General features: G+C 37.7%; 1 protein-coding gene and 1 non-coding gene across 6 annotated transcripts in view; one reads left to right on the top strand and one right to left on the bottom strand.

Moving 5' to 3' along the window:
* The window catches only part of RBPJ (recombination signal binding protein for immunoglobulin kappa J region), a 241823-nt gene that overhangs the window by 68972 nt on the left and 159491 nt on the right, over positions 1-13360 (bottom strand). The window contains exon 2 of one of the 5 annotated variants that reach the window (XM_005897093.3): positions 5419-5601. The exons of the other annotated variants lie outside the window; for them this stretch is intronic. Coding sequence (XP_005897155.1) covers positions 5419-5435 — 17 coding nt within the window. The 5' untranslated portion in view covers positions 5436-5601. The remainder of the gene's footprint in view (positions 1-5418; positions 5602-13360) is intronic. 5 annotated transcript variants of the gene reach the window in all.
* On the top strand, positions 12366-12469 carry LOC138988370 (U6 spliceosomal RNA). The gene has a single exon (XR_011464672.1). It is a non-coding gene; the product is annotated as a U6 spliceosomal RNA (small nuclear RNA).

Below are 13360 nucleotides of genomic sequence, written 5' to 3'. Positions count from 1 at the left end.
GCCAGGGAAGTCTGGCATGCTACAGTACCTGGGGTCATAAAAAGTCAGACATGACTGAGCAACTGAAGTGGAGTATATTTCACCCAATTCAGAGCAGCTACTATGTATGGTTTTGACTCAATTTCTAACAACTTGCAGAGAAAAATAAATTGTGCTTATTATCTTTTGGCCTATTATTTTGGCAAAGATTTTCTCTGTTTTTCAACTCCCAAGTGGAGAAAACTAACGTACAAATTCCATTGTTATGAAACAATTTACCAGAAGTCTTCATTCTCTTATTGTTTTCTAGGGAGGCGGAAACTGTATTTCAAATACAATCTTAAAACATGCATATCCTGACACTATCCTACTCTGAGGCTTTATTTTTTAAAAAATACTCACCAGAAACTCTGTGATCATCTTTAATAAGTCTATAAAGCAAATATGTGCTATTATGCAGATACTGGAATAGTAGAGGCACTAATCCAAGAAAAATAAAAATTTAAAAATTATCAAATCCTCACAAAAACAGAAGCTCTAACATTTAACTACCTTAAATACTTGTGATATATTTTATTTATGGTAACATTTTTTTCAGTGTTAAATTTTTATATATACCTTCTGAAGCAAAGAAGGTATATGAAAAGATTCTAAGATCTAAGGAATAGGAGAATGAAGTAGGTAAATTTTAGCATGTATCATCAGTTTTTCTGTAATTTTTTAATTGCATGGGTCATTTTCATCAATTCAAAGAGTAACTCCTCCACAACTAAGAAATATTATAAATTTCTTATCTATGAGCCTTTTGGAGAAGGAAATGGCAACCCACTCCAGTATTCTTGCCTGGGAAAAAACCCATGGACAGAGAAGCCTGGCTGTCTACAGTCCACAGGGTCGCAAAGAGTCAGACACGACTGAGAGACTTCACTATCACTGACACTGCTGTTGCTGCTGCTAAGTTGCTTCAGTCGTGTCCGACTCTGTGCGACCCCAGAGATGGCAGCCCACCAGGCTTCGCCGTCCCTGGGATTCTCCAGGCAAGAACACTGGAGTGGGTTGCCATTTCCTTCTCCAATGCATGAAAGTGAAAAGTGAAAGGGAAGTCGCTCAGTCGTGTTGGACTCTTAGAGACCCCATGGACTGCAGCCTACCAGGCTCCTCCATCCATGGGATTTTCCAGGCAAGAGTACTGCAGTGGGGTGCCATTGCCTTCTCCTACACTATGAGCCTTTAAATATTTAGCCGGGCAAGCAAGCAACAAGAAAACACACACACACACACACACACACACACAAATAATACTATAAAAAACAAATATGAAGTTTCATAGTTAAATAACTGTTCCCTACTGCCACAGGACTGGAAAAGGTCAGTTTTCATTCCAATCCCAAAGAAAGGCAATGCCAAAGAATGCTCAAACTACCGCACAATTGCACTCATCTCACACGCTAGGAAAGTAACGCTCAAAATTCTCCAAGCCAGGCTTCAGCAATATGTGAACCATCAACTTCCTGATGTTCAAGCTGGTTTTAGAAAAGGCAGAGGAACCAGAGATCAAATTGCCAACATCCGCTGGATCATGGAAAAAGCAAAAGAGTTCCAGAAAAACATCTATTTCTGCTTTATTGACTATGCCAAAGCCTTTGACTGTGTGGATCACAATAAACTGTGGAAAATTCTGAAAGAGATGGGAATACCAGACCACCTGATCTGCCTCTTGAGAAATCTGTATGCAGGTCAGGAAGCAACAGTTAGAACTGAACATGGAACAACAGACTGGTTCAAATAGGAAAAGGAGTATGTCAAGGCTGTATATTGTCACTTGGTTTATTTAACTTATATGCAGAGTACATCATGAGAAACGCTGGACTGGAAGAAACACAAGCTGGAATCAAGATTGCCGGGAGAAATATCAATCACCTCAGATATGCAGATGACACCACCCTTATGGCAGAAAGTAAAGAGGAACTCAAAAGCCTCTTGATGAAAGTGAAAGTGGAGAGTGAAAAAGTTGGCTTAAAGCTCAACATTCAGAAAGCAGAGATCATGGCCTCCGGTCCCATCACTTTATGGGAAATAGATGGGGAAACAGTGGAAAGAGTGTCAGACTTTATTTTTCTGGGCTCCAAAATCACTGCAGATGGTGACTGCAGCCATGAAATTAAGACGCTTACTCCTTGGAAGGAAAGTTATGACCAACCTAGATAGCATATTCAAAAGCAGAGACATTACTTTGCCAACAAAGGTTCATCTAGTCAAGGCTATGGTTTTTCCAGTGGTCATGTATGGATGTGAGAGTTGGACTGTGAAGAAGGCTGAGCGCCGAAGACCTGATGCTTTTGAACTGTGGTGTTGCAGAAGACTCTTGAGAGTCCCTTGGACTACAAGGAGATCCAACCAGTCCATTCTGAAGATCAGCCCTGGGATTTCTTTGGAAGGAATGAAGCTAAAGCTGAAACTCCAGTACTTTGGCCACCTCATGCGAAGAGTTGACTCATTGGAAAAGACTCTGACGCTGGGAGGGATTGGGGGCAGGAGGAGAAGGGGACGACAGAGGATGAGACGGCTGGATGGCTTCACTGACTCAATGGACGTGAGTCTGAGTGAACTCCGGGAGTTGGTGAGGGACAGGGAGGCCTGGCGTGCTGCGATTCATGGGGTTGCAAAGAGTCGGACATGACTGAGTGACTGATCTGATCTGATCTGACTGTCAGAGATAAAACTACTGAGCTAATAATACTGTTTTAAATATCTGAAGTCTTCTCTGACTGAGATTAGTTTGACAATACAGATTTATAAGACAGAGTTTCATACTGTTTCCCAGTTGATCATTACTAGAACTTAGGTCTGCAATACAGTACATACACGTACCTTGAAACAAGTTTTTACACAACTATATCACGTGATACACTCATGACATTTCCTTTTCTGTCCAACAAATTTCATTTAATTTGTTGGGGGGGGAGGCGAGAAGAACAGCAACTTATTAAATTGATTACAAAATGGGCTGCCATTGGCAGTTTGAAAACTACTGATTTAAGAGTTGATTAACACCAGAATACATGCTAAGGGACGGTATACTAGATTACTTGATAAAACAGGCGTAGTTAATGCTGCTCAAGAGCTGTGGCTACTATGTTTCCCTTTTCTTCCTACTCCTCAGACAGTCTCCTATACTGAACTTCACTTGCATATCGCTAGGAGCCACAGACTGGAACCTATCCTGGTCACTTTTTCTCAGCAAGGCAAAACAATATAAAACCAATACCACTTCTGAGGGACATCTATTACTATGGGAAGCATACACTTAGTGGAACTAAAACGATCCAATCAACATACACATAAATGTGCCTATCTTGTTTATTTCAGCTTAAAAAAACGAAACAAGTTTGTTTCAAAATACTCCTTTCTACATTCACTGCTCTGATTTTCTTTTCTATTACATGTCTTAATGCTGATCATAACCCACTAAATTGAGTTCTTGACCCACTAATGAATAGGTGGAAACCTGCAATTTGAAAAACACAGCTTCAGAGAACACACAAATCAACCTAGCAGGATAAGAGAACCACAAATAAATTACCAGTCTCTAGTGGCCACCTTCTTTCACTGATGAGAAAAAGCTCAAAGAACTGAAAACAGTAGTCAAAGAGTGATTGTTTATTTAACTCCAGGAAGACCATACAAGAAGGTATAAGATTCAGGAAAAGAAAAAGTGTGACAGCATTACACCCCCACACAAAGGAGTTCCTGATACAGCATTTAATAATCATCACCACTGTTACTCTAACACTGGCTTCTCGCATGCTCAATCCTACACTAATTCATGTATAATTTATCTATATAAGTGGTGTGTGTTAAGGTATGTATATGTGTGTATATACACATAATGCAATATGTAAATTATATAAGTATATACTTATGGTATTGTATTTTTAATACATAAATTTATATTTTTTCCAAGTCATTCTTACAACCTGTCAAAACCACAAAGTAGTGCCAGATGTGAAACCCAGGTTGGCTGGCTGCAGAATCTAAGCTCTTAACCACCAAGGTGTAAGCTCTTCCAAAAGAAAAGGAGTACCCAGCTCTGGCTGTGCATCAAGAATCCTCTGTGGCGTTAAAAAGAAACAGACAGATGCCCAAGTACATCTAAAAGGAGATATAAAAGGAGACTTTTTTAAGCTCAAGTGGCAAGTATTACAGAGAAATATATTTTGTAGACAACGTATCAATACCATCTCCAACCCATTATGTCAGAAAAGATCTTTTTCGAAGGAGTAGATACTACCATATTGGACATAAAACACCTGCTGAATTAATCGACAGTTGACTTCACCTTGAAATTTGATTCACTGTCATTATAGGCTAGAATTTAATAAAAAGTAGTTTTGTCTTAGATTTAACAACTAAATTCCACTGATAATTTAACTGCTGACACATCAAAAGGTTCTCAACATAAGGTAGCCTAAATCAGAAAAATTACAGGCTGTTCCACTGTATTTCTATTACACTTATATATCCATGATTTAAACCTCTATTTTCCCAACATATTTTCCTTCATTACCTAAAAGATAAAGAATTTTGAACCCAACGTAACATAAATGAATTCAGCATTCTCCCTGGGTGGATTCACTCCCACATCTTGAAGAAAACATTTAGTAGCAAGCACATAGTACACAATTAGGAGGTTTCCAAGGTTTCAAATAATTAAGAAATGGTTTTGACTACATCACTCAAATAAAATGTTATGAACATAAAAACCCTAAAGATTTTTGACGGTTAAGAGGGTAACACGAAGCCTAGAATTACCACTATTAGCAACCACAAGCAACAGTGGGACTACATACCTCACGCACGTGGAAGATTAACTGTGTACTCATGGTGGTGAAGAGAGAACAATCACACTACTAATGAAGCATCACTCATTTTCCTCTCAGTAAAAATTTTTTGTAAAAGACAAAAACAGCACAAACTATAAATGGTCCACGTAAAAATTATTTTGTTTGGTCAAATTAATACCCCCTGAAGAACTGTATCCAATTATTTCCTGTTCAGGCTACAATGAAATGACAGCACTGCAGAGAAACTAGCCTATGATGTAAACCATAAAGATAATTACAGACTAACATGTGAATAATCCCCAAACTATTTGATGAAAGAAAATTATAACCGATTACTATTAAAATTTAGCAAAAAATGTCTACTCCAGTGTCTCCTATAACCGTATCTCAAAAGGGGGGAAGAGGGGACTCATCCAACAAGCTTGGGATATATAGTTTTTTTTAATAAACAAAAAATACTTTTGCCATAAATCCATAACCACATCTGCAATCTAAGTATTAAAATATTTTAAATACATGTTAATTAAATATAGAATCATTAGTGTTTGTTCTACCCATGACCTTGGGGGATCACTGGAAGATTTCTAAAGCATACCTTTTAATCCACGCCATGGTACTTCAAGAACATGTTAAGGTAAGCCACGGGCTGGAACACTTCGATGCACCTCAAAACACCTCAGCCAGTATATCTGTATAATTCTCCTTTCCTTTTGAGATCAAAATGTTTCCGAAGAACTATAATGGTTCCATCTGAATGACAGTTTCATAATTTCAATGACTTAAAAACAAACAAACAAAAAAAGGACTTAAGTGTTGGTATGTTAAGCCACTAGTGCACTGTGTTAACTGCTGCCACGACTAAAAAGCAAACCAGCTGCTGCTCCTGCTATGTAACACTGTCACTTTTAATATGACCCTCATGGGAATGAGGAAGAGTACCTGCTTAGTGGCCAGCAACAGCCCTTGCTTTCCTGCATGCGTGAGTACTTTCGCTTCAGTCGTGTTCGACTTTCTGCGACCCTATGGGCTGTAGCCCACCAGGCTCCTGTCCATGGGATTCTCCAGGCAAGAATACTGGAGTGGGCTGCCATGCCCTTTCCAGGTGATCTTCCTGACTCTGGGATCGAACTCACCACGTCTCTTACGTTTGCTGCATTGGCAGGTAGGTTCTTTACCACTAGCTTGCTTTATTGGGATCTATCCAAATCCCACAAATTTCTTTGCCCCAACTGATTCTTCAGTTTTCTTCTCAAGGAATTAAAACAACCTAAAAGACAGGTCTGGAACACTTGGTAGATGCCAGGTTCTCCTCTGACCAACTACTCTATGTAGAAGAAGAGCTGGAAATTACAACACACCTGCATAAAATGGAATTTGTTAATAGACCCAACAGGAATGCCCTCAAATAACACCCCTTTTCCTGATGCTAATATTACTGAATCATTTTAATTCCATGGAAGTCATTAACGTGTAAAAAGTTTCTGTTTCTAAAGTTTACTTCTATGAAAAGCATGCAGATAAATGAATAGATCAACGGCTAACTATCAGGTTTTAGTGCTTCTGTGATTGCCTTGGCAGGTTACTTGATTCCTCCTTTCTCTTCACCCCACTCCACCTTTCTTACACATGAAGACATTAAAAACACTTATTTAAATGATACAATAAGAAGTCTATTACCATATTTTAAAACTAAAAATTCACTCTACTTTTGCTTCAAGCTTGGCACTCTATAGTTGTAAGAAGAATGAACACTCAAGCTACACAAACGAAATAAAAGAAGTAATACACACATGTATGTCATAAAGCAATTAACATTGCTTTAGGATGACTGTTCAGGAAACTTTTAATAAAAGCAAGCCATAAAAAGAGCTTCCAAGGAAAGAAAGTAGTTGGGAGAGGTTTGCTATACTCTGGGTTTGTGGAACAGCTTGTATAAAGGTTAACAGGCAAGGAATGGAAGATGACAGAAGTTTCCCAGCTAGAGCTAAAAAGCACATTCTAAGGAAAAACAGAAATTATCTCCTGCTTAAAAGGGTAGATTCAACAGATGAATCTCAGAAAAACTACATATTCCTGAGATTTAGATTTATTGCAGGTTGTAGGGAATACAGATTCCAAAATACAGGTAACTCTTCGGAAAGCTAGAAATAGTGGCATAACTGAATACAGAAAAGAATTCTTCCAGGGCAGGTGGGAAAATAATAATGAACAAAAGAAACAAGGGACCTAGTCCACTGAATCACTGCAGCCACAATCATCTTTTAAACTGATCATTTCCCTCCTCTAGCTTAAAACCTTTCAAAGCCTCTGTATGTGTTACAACCTCCTGGAAGGAAATCCACATTGTTTCCTACACTCTGTCCCTCCAAATAAACATATCCTATATGTAACTATCAGGTTAATGTTCCTGAAGTGCAGTTCCTCTCTTACACAGGAAGAATAATGTGAACTATTGAGAACTAAGGCAGGCTTTAAATACATTAGAGAATAAAGAACAAAAGCCCAATGTTTACTCATTATCTCATTTTTAATAATCTCATTTTATTGGGGAGAAAACTGACACTCTGTGGTCAAATGATTGACCCAAGAAAACACACAATATGAGAAAAGAACTAGGACTTAGATCTAGACCCTCCAGTTGGAATTGCAACACTTTTTCTACACAATGTTGTCGTAAATATTACTGGAGAAAAGACGTGGTACTGGAGCTACCACTGTTGATAATATGCCAGGAACTAAGCTAGGGACTTGTGTGTGTGCATGTGCTAAGTCACTTTATTTACATCTCACTCTGGGCCACTCTATGTACCGTAACCTGCCAGGCTTCTCTGTCCTGGGATTCACCAGATAAGAACACTGGAGTGGGTTTGCCATGCCCTCTTCCGGGGGATCTTCCCAAACCAGGGATCGAAGCTGCATCTCTTATATCTCCTGCGTTGGAAGGCAGGTTCTTTACCAGTAGCAACACCTAAGAAGCCTCATGCTAGGAACCTAATGGTATTTTATTTCATCCTGATCGAAGACTGACTAGTGGCCTCTTTTACAGACTGAGGCTCCTGGAGATTTGAGCACTAATTTATTCAACATAATGCATCAAAGACTCAAAGTGATTGGTCTAATATCCCCTCTCATGTGTCCAACTCTAAAACCCACATTCATGTTGCTATGCTAATCTATCTCCCAGAAGCAATCAGAAGAAATCAAGTCCAACACTGAAGCTTTATTCTTCAACCTGGCTGATATAACAATAATCTAATTTTATAAATGCATCTTAATCAAAATGTAGGCAGTGTATATAAATAGATTTTTTATCTATAATTTAACAAGAGAGTATATGCACATTCACTAAAGCCACTAAGAACGATTAGAATCATATTTAATTGTTCAAGTCAGAAAGTTCATTTGATTCCTACAAATGAGATCCAGGTTGTTCATGAACTCATGCACACGAAAGATCTTTTAAAGCTGACTTGTAAATCGTAGTAGTTATAACTTTTGGTTGACAAAACAAAAATAAGCATGAAATTTATTTCCCTTAAGAAGCTGTACTGTCATGTTTCTCCATGGACTGCTCCCAGTCTTAGCCTCATGATGAGCAAACCATGTACTAGCTGAGGATTTTCAGTCAAATATCAGTTAATTTTTCTATACAGAAAACAGGACCTATTTATAGCACAGGAAACTCTATTCAGTACTCTTCAATAACCTAAATGGCAAAAGAATCTGAAAAACAGCTACATGTACATGTATATGGGGCTTCCCCGATGGCTCAGTGTAAAGAATCTACCTTTAATGCAGGAGACGCAGGAGACCCAGGTTCCATCCCTGGGCTGGTAAGATACCCTGGAGAAGGAAATGGCAACCCACTCCAGTATTCTTCCTGGGAAAATCCCATGAACAGAGGAGCCCAGCAAGCTACTGTCCATAGGGTTCCAAAGAGTCGAACACAACTGAGCACACACACTGTGTATGTATAACCAAAACATTGTGCTGTACATCCGAAACTAGCACAATAATGTAAATCAACTATACTCCAATATAAAATAAAAGCTAAAAAAATACTCCAAAGACTTTACCTGTCACATACTGTTTTACAGCATCCCAAATTTTATTACTCTCAAACCACCAGAAATCTCAACAGAAAACTTTTAAAAGATCATCAAAAGGTATTACAGAAACTTGCCAGCTTTTAAAATATACCTAGGTAGACTTATTTTAGAAGAAACTTGAGTTTGGGGACTTCCCTGGGTGGTCCAGTGGTTAAGAATCCACCTTGCAATGCAGGAGACTTGGGTTAAATCCCTGGTCGGAGAACTAAGATTACATATGCTGAGGAACAACTAAGCCCATGAGCTACAACTAAGAGCCAACACAGCCAAATAAATAAATCGAATTAAAATTTGAAGATTAAAAAAAAAAAAAAAGAAAGAAACGGAGTTTTGTTGAGGAAGAACACAATATTAAGAAGTATGAAAGAAAAAAGGTGCTGGGTTTGGTTTAATTGTACATATGCAACAGCTTCTCCCTGACCCAGTTTCTGGTCTCCTCCAGACAACATTTGTTCTAGCCACACGGGACATGTGTACACTTCTCAGAACACACCATGGTGTTTCAGATCTGTGGACCTTTGCCCCACCCTTCCATATCCACAAACTGCAGTAGTAGTGGGCAAAACAGAATTTAACATCACATGATATTTAACAGGAAAAGAATAAAGAGGAGGTGAAATAGGTGAGATCTCGACAAGTTAAAAAACTTTTTAATGTTTTCAGTGCTTACAATAGATGACATACTACATACTGAGCTAAGTTAGTGCTTTTACATAAATTCTCACAGGCTATTATATATAAGAAGTTTTTAAGAAGAAAAGTTCTAACTACTGAGTTCATGATGCAATGTGTTTTTACTTAGATACCATAATTTGGGGAATGTGTTTTACAGAACTTTAATTTTAAATGAGTTGTCAATCAAGTACTCAAAAACAGTCCTGTTAAATAATGACAGCAAAGTAACCACTGCTACTATCTAAAGTATGAAAATCATGTATTCTAGGTATTTAAGTTCTAAGCTCCTTTATGTCAGTGCTAATAAAGGTTTCAATTCTAAAGCTAAATCTGGTTTGAGCAACTTTCAAAGAATCTTTCCAAGAATGATAAACTATTCCAATTCCCATCTTGATAGTAAAACTGTAACTCCTTTTCCAATTAAACACTGGAGGCCAGGGGACTTCAAGCACCTATAGCTAACAGGTTAAACTCAAGATCAGTGAGACCCACTATCTAAAAGACATTTGAGATCTAGCAATTCTGGAAGATGCAACATTCAGCTAATATTACTTTTGAGGAGTTCCCAAATGGGGAAGCCCTTTTCTCAATATGTATATCCTAATTTTCAGCAACATCATTAAAAACTAGCTAAGCGCCTGCTGCTGCTGCTGCTGCTCTTAAAGTGACAAACACCCAGGGGTCAACTAGAATATGGTTGAATTTTTTGCTAGAAATCTAGATGGCACAGTATGGACAAATATAATTTAAATATAAACACACACATGCATACATACACACACACAACTGTCCTTTTCAAATAGATTAGTGTTAGCAAGTTGCTACCTGTCTAAGCTAGGAGGGTGGGGAAAATGAACAGGGAGATGGAAGGTACACTGTTCAAGTGCTGAGTAAAGGACATCAGGCAGGAAAAGTAGTAATACAGTAAATCAGCTCATGAAAACTACTAGACATTTACTCAAAACAAGCAGATACAGCCATCAGCAGACATTTCTTTCCCTTCTAGGATATGAGAGGAAGCTAAGGAAGAAACACTAAAGAGGCTGAACCAAATCTACCTCTACTTTCTTTAAGGTATATACTTACAAAAATGGTTATGAGTGAACTGAGTTTCTCCATATCATTTTGTTTCTCCTTCAGTTTACTTGCTTAGGTCTCTTTTTGTTTAAAATAAAATGTAAATTTTGGTGGCTTGAAAAACTGTGTGGTCATGAGTATAAAAGAATGAGCTGATCAAGTTCTGGACTTGGCAGTGAAGAGACATAGGTTAGAAACTCACCAGAAGGGTAATTTCTGACCGATCACAACTTCTCTGTAGATAATAACAGAATAAAACTACAATAATAATGCTTAAATGCTGCTTAAATGTGAAAGTACCTAGATCACTGCCCATTAGAGTAAAGCATAAACATTACTGACTTTGAAGGCACAATCTGATAATCAGTTACCACTAATGTCGCAATTCTAAAGTCAAAACATTTTCCTATAAATTTTTTATTTAATGTTCAAGAAATACTTATGCTTGTTTTAAATTTTTCACACTTTTATGTTTATTTCAATTATGTCAATGATGATCCAATCTGTGGCTCTAATTCATGCCTTCAAGCATTTTCCTTTCTCTTGATAAATTCATTAATTCAACAAATATTTTAACATTTACAATGTGCCACGCCTTTTCAAAGTACTGAGAATATCTTTGTGTATAAATCAAGACCAAAATCCTTGGCAGCAGTTTACAATGTATTGATAATTAGAATGTTAGATAGTGGCAAACACTATGGACAGAAAGAGAAGGAAAGGATAAGGGAGACAGGGGGTGAGGTATACAATTTTAAATAAGCCCTCAATGAGGTAATATTTGAGCAAAGATCTGAAGGAGGTGGTGAAAGGAAGATTTCCTGCAAAGGGAATAAACAGCAGGTCCAAGGGCCTCAAAGCAGGAGTGTTTCGGCGAGGAAGAGATTTCAAGAGGTTAGGAGACAAGAGATTATGGGAGTTTGTGTGAGTACAGGTCGGGGTGTGCATGTACATGTTGTAGGGAACATCAGGAAGGTTTTGAGCTTTTTACCCCAAATTTTGAGTCAAAGAAGATGAAGATCTGAAGAGAGGAAGGTCAGCGTGAACTTGGCTATGGAGCAGAGAAAGAGAAAAGGCATACGAGAAGCAGCAGAAGAAACTAGTTAAGAGGCTATGGGACTATGTAGGTTAAAGATGACAAAGCCTCACACAGGATAGAAGCTGTTTGAAGTTTCAGAACCTCCAGACATATTTTAAAGACAAAACCAACTACATCTGATGATACTGTGGATCATGGAGATGAAGCAAAAAGAGGACTAGGACAATGGCGACTCCAAGGTTTCTAGCCTAAGTGACCCAAAGGATGGAGTTACTTCATGAAATGAGGAAAACCTAAGGAGAAGATGAGGGGGGGTTCATTTCTTAATTTTGTATCTGTATGAGACTGTGGTTGTTTACCAAACTTTTGGTGATGTAAGTTATCATTATGCTGCATACCGTAAACTTATGTAAGCTATATGTCAATTATATCTCAATAAAACTGAGAGACAAAATACATTAGGGAAAAAGAAGGGGGTTTTGGTAGTTCAGTTTAGATATAATAAATTGGACGTGCTCAGATATTCTAACAGAGTTTACTACAGTTTATCAGAACTTTCTGTGGAGTAAGGTGATATGATGAGTCAGGTTAGTCTATTTAGTTCTTGGTTGCAGTTCGAATTTTTTAAAAATGAGGTAAATGGTTCTCACATTGGCAGCACACATACTAAGACTAGAATGATACAGAGATTAGCATGACCCCTGGGCAAGGATGACACACAAATTCATGAAGCACTCCATATTTTGAAAAACCAAAAACGGGGGTAAATGTATTATTTATTAAACAAATGTTCTAGTAATATCAGTAATTATGCATCTTCTTGCCATCTATATCTGTCAATGTTAAATAAACAATAATGTGGTAAACATATTTAAGAAAATCTCTACTTATACAGACTAACTTAGAGACAGTCCAAGCACTGCAGAGGTTAAAATAATAAAGGCAATCTCAGCTAAGAACAGGAGCCTATTATCTGATGATCACCAGTCACCAAAATGCTTCTCAGTCTGAATCCCACAGATTAGAAGGAAACTTAACAGACAACATATATGAAGTGCTTTCCACTTGACACTAAGCATCTCATTTAAATTACCAACTACCTTCCAGTAGCTCATAAGGCTGAAAGAAGTTATTAAAGCTAAAGGATGGTCCTATAACTTCAGCCATCCTAGAAAGAACTAGTTTGAAAGTCTCTAAGGACTTCTTTTTGTCTATTGCTTTAATTTTCCATCACCATGCTTCACCTACATTTTGTATTCTCTTCATGCTCTTCCATTTCCTAATGCCAAATGTTATAAAAGTTTGATGTGCAGCAATGTTTGGGTATATATTTTAATAGGAAAGGAACATGAAAGAAAATCATGTATTAAAGAGTTCTAAAACGTGACACATGTTTCTGAGATGGAATTGTGTTGAAATGTATTAATAGAAGTCACATTTTCAGGCTGTAGGCCTAGAATTACAACTTTGCTAAACAGAAAAGAACTGCAGAGAATCTGGGAAGTATGTGTCTTCTAGGGAGAAAGGTATAAAAAGATAAAGGAACCTCTGTGATACACTTGATATTCTTGATAGTTCTGTGATATTCTCACCTCACTCTCATTTTAACTTCAATTAGAAAATTACTGCCACAAAGT

Source organism: Bos mutus, chromosome 6 (genome assembly GCF_027580195.1).
Source record: "Bos mutus isolate GX-2022 chromosome 6, NWIPB_WYAK_1.1, whole genome shotgun sequence".
Classification (NCBI taxonomy): domain Eukaryota; kingdom Metazoa; phylum Chordata; class Mammalia; order Artiodactyla; family Bovidae; genus Bos; species Bos mutus.
This window is presented reverse-complemented; position numbering and strand designations above follow the sequence as displayed.